General features: G+C 49.9%; 1 protein-coding gene across 1 annotated transcript; it reads left to right on the forward strand.

Annotated features, from left to right (window-relative positions):
• Positions 1 to 741: 741 nt before the first annotated feature.
• hmox2a (heme oxygenase 2a) lies at positions 742 to 3,613 on the forward strand. Its single transcript, XM_062448194.1, has 7 exons — positions 742 to 878; positions 1,011 to 1,128; positions 1,648 to 1,815; positions 2,012 to 2,155; positions 2,426 to 2,605; positions 2,874 to 3,006; positions 3,426 to 3,613. The coding sequence occupies exons 1-7, from the start codon at positions 793 to 795 to the stop codon at positions 3,551 to 3,553; spliced, it is 957 nt and encodes a 318-aa protein (XP_062304178.1). The 5' UTR covers positions 742 to 792; the 3' UTR covers positions 3,554 to 3,613.
• Positions 3,614 to 3,884: the final 271 nt, after the last annotated feature.

The following is a 3,884-nucleotide window of genomic DNA, read 5'->3' on the forward strand; positions in this document are numbered from 1 at the left end:
GTGTTAGTAACGCGCCTGCCGTCGGTCCAGCGATGAATCTGATTGGCTGCAGTATCTTATGTTGCGCCTGCCAAACACGTAATCTCTCCCAAAACATACGGTGGTCAACACAGACAAGTCACCTATCTGATCAAGGTAAAAACAAGAAGTACGCCACACTGTCACCGTGACTAGCAGTCGCTAACATATCGTTAACATGTGCCCTAATTTAGGAATGTGATTTTATACTCAACAAAAACGTGTCAGCTGTTTGGATAGCAACTGACAGCGCCAAACATGTGCAAGGTTACTCTCTTACACAAGACAGCAATGTCACTTTTATAACCACTCGAGGCTGGCTCAACTTCCACACGTACTATGCTGGACAGCAACAATGGCCAGTATGACATAATACGTGCTGCATATCTAAATAACCATCTTTCTCTCATGCAATCGTTTCAATGTGCATATTAAGCTAATGGTGCTACTTGGATGTTTTTATGATTAGAAACGATAGTGTGTGAGTGAGTGAGTGAATGAAACAGTTGAAAGGTATTACATTCAACGAAAAAAAACGAGACATTCTGAAGGGCACTCACATGGCTCTGCCTAATGTTCAATGTGAATCGATGCATCTGTGTTATGACACCAGAAGTGAATCACTTTATCCACCAGCAGGTCATATATAAAACCCTTCTGCTCCCTGTTCTTCTCTCACCCCATCCACAATTTCACAAACACCCCCTCCCCCGGCCCAACAGGCAGACGACAGGTGCACAGAAGACCTAAAGTCGGACAGACTGACGGACAACCATGCCGACGGAGACTTTACCTGAGCCCCAGACCGTACGTGTGGTGAACGGTGGGGCGAAGATCATCGTGGAAGAGGATGTTCTCAGGTGCTTGCGGTTTGTCAGTGATGGGGGGGGGGTCTCTGTAGGTTGTATTTATAAATGCGGTACATATTTGACTTAAACTGTCTGTTGCGTTTCTGTTACCTCTTCTCTCTCTTCCTCTTCCTCTCTCTCCAGCCCAGATGATCTGTCAGAACTGCTAGCTGAAGGGACAAAGGAGTCACATGACAGGGCGGAGAACTGCCAGTTTGTCAAAGACTTCCTCAGAGGGCGAATCAAAAGAGAGCTCTTCAAGGTTAGTTGACAGTGACCGTGCATTAACGATGTTTAAATCGTAGGAAGAACCACTGTTTCTCACGCTGTCTTGTGCATTGTCTTCATCGGCCTACACAACTTGCGCACTGCACTTTAAATGAAGGGATCACTTCTTGGATTTGTGAATGAACTGGTGTGAGGGGGAGAGAGAGGGAGATATTCCTGATTGAACTGGTGTCGAACGGATGTTTTGCCCGCTGTCTTAAGTTAATAGGTCACATATTTTCATTTGACCATTTTCCTTTGGCTATTTCTTTCTATATCTCTCTCTCCTCCCCCTCCTTCTCTCCCTCTTCTTTCATCTCACTTCTTTCAGCCACATCTCTCTTTCTCTCTTTCTCTCTTTCTCTCTTTCTCTCTCTTCCCCTTTGTCCCCCCCCCTATCTCACCCCCCCCTTCCTCATACTCTCCTGTGGTCTAACATTACCTCCCCTCCCCTCCCCTCCCCTCCCTCCCTCCCTCCCTCCCTCCCTCCCTCCCTCCCTCTCTCCCCCTCCAGAGAGGGAGCGTGGCTCTCTACTTTGTCTACTCGGCCATGGAAGAGGAGCTGGAGAGGAACAAGGATCACCCCCAGGTGGCTCCTGTGTACTTCTCAGCAGAGCTGGACCGACGGGAGGCTCTGGCCCGGGACCTGGAGTACTTCTACGGAGAGGACTGGCAGAGCCAGGTCAGTTCTGGTCTCCAAACACCGTCCAGCTCCACAGAGCTAGGTCGGAATCCCCGCCTGTGACGGACGAGTTGTGCTCCACCCCCCAACCCTCATCTCGCCCCGTCCACCACCTCCTGCATTCCCCCACCTCAATCCCCCCTCTCCCTCTTCTTCTACCCTCACTCCCCTCCCCACCTCCACCCCCCTCCCCCAGGTGAGTGTGTCCCCAGGTACCAAGCCCTACGTGGACCGCATCCACCAGGTGGGAACTGAGGACCCGGTCCTGCTTGTGGCCCACTCCTACACCCGCTACATGGGGGACCTGTCAGGGGGTCAGATCCTGAAGAAGGGATGTCAAGCCATGTCAAGTTAGAAAGAGAGAGAAACATTTAGTCATTCAGCAGACGCTCTTATCCAGAGCGACTTACAGTAAGTACAGGGACATTCCCCTCCGAGGCAAGTAGGGTGAAGTGCCTTTCCTGGCCGTGCCAAATGACGTTGTGTCCTTGGGCAAGGCACTTCACCCTACTTGCTTCGGGGAGAATGTCCCTGTACTTACTGTAGGTCGCTCTGGATAAGAGTGTCTGCTAAATGACTAAATGTAAATGTCTGTACCCAGGTGGCACAGCGGGCGCTGAAGCTCCCGTCCTCGGGTGAGGGCCTGCTGTTCTACCAGTTTGAGGGCATCCATAACGCCCGGGCCTTCAAGCAGCTGTACCGCAGCAGGATGAACGAGCTGGAGCTGGACGCCCGCACCAAGGACAGGATCGTAGCCGAGTCCAACCGGGCCTTCACGTTCAACATGGAGGTGAGGCCGGATATCAGGTGTAATTGATGATTACTGTCAACAATTGCTGGACAGTAATTGTGTGAAGGTGCATGATGAACTTGAACTCGAGGCAGCCAACGGGAAGGTATTAGTGTTTGTGATTGATTTCTGACTGAAGAAATTATAATTCACCACACCGGTTTGAGTGAAAATTAAACTGGTCCTTATTGTATGACTTTGCGTTATTCATAGTTAATTAAACTTTATTTACACCTGCCTCACCTTATCTCTCTGCGTGCGTGTGCAGGTGTTCACAGAGCTGGAGCAGGTGGGGAGCACCCTCCAGGAGGAGGTGCAGGACGCAGGGTTGGGTCACGGTCACGGAGGAGTAGAGATGCAGGGAGACATAAACACGTGTCCTTACTACGCTGGCAAGATGGGTACGTTACCTGGACCATCTGTACTGGACTGCCTGTAGAAATGGTATGGTCCAGTAGAAATGGAATAGCCCAGTAGTACAGTCCAGTATACTGTCAATGGTATGATCCAGTGGAAATGGCATAGCCCAGTAGTACAGTCCAGTATACTGTTAATGGTATGATCCAGTATAAATGGCATAGCCCAGTAGTATGGCCCAGTATACTGTTAATGGTATGATCCAGTATAAATGGCATAGCCCAGTAGTATGGCCCAGTATACTGTTAATGGTATGATCCAGTATAAATGGCATAGCCCAGTAGTATGGCCCAGTATACTGTTAATGGTATGGTCCAGTAGAAATGGCATAGTCTCAGTATATGGTATGGTCCAGTTTGGACCATACCATTTAAACTCGTCCCCTCTCCTCCCGTGTGTTCAGCTGCCAGCGGGAACACCACCCCTCTCTGCCAGATGGCCATGATGTTCCTACAGCACCCAACCTGCCAGGTGGTGCTGGCCACATGGGTGGCTGCTGTGGCGGGATTGGCTGCCTGGTACCTCATGTGACCTGTCACAGACACATTCAGCCAATCAGGTTTGAACGACAACAAAAGGAATGTTTTTTTTGTTATTTCCTGGACCTCTTTCCCGTTCTTCTTTCTAGTTGTACATTTACATTTAGTCATTTAGCAGACGCTCTTATCCAAAAACGACTTACAGTAAGTACAGGGACATTCCCCCGAGGCAAGTAGAGTGAAGTGCCTTGCCCAAGGACACAACGTCATTTTGGCACGGCCAGGAATCGAACGAGCAACCGTCTGATTAATAGCCCAATTCCCTAACCGCTCAGCCATCTGACTGCCGTTCTCCCCCTCTCTCTCCCCATTTCTCTCTTATC

The sequence above is a fragment of the Osmerus eperlanus genome, chromosome 22 (genome assembly GCF_963692335.1).
Source record: "Osmerus eperlanus chromosome 22, fOsmEpe2.1, whole genome shotgun sequence".
In the NCBI taxonomy this organism is placed as follows: domain Eukaryota; kingdom Metazoa; phylum Chordata; class Actinopteri; order Osmeriformes; family Osmeridae; genus Osmerus; species Osmerus eperlanus.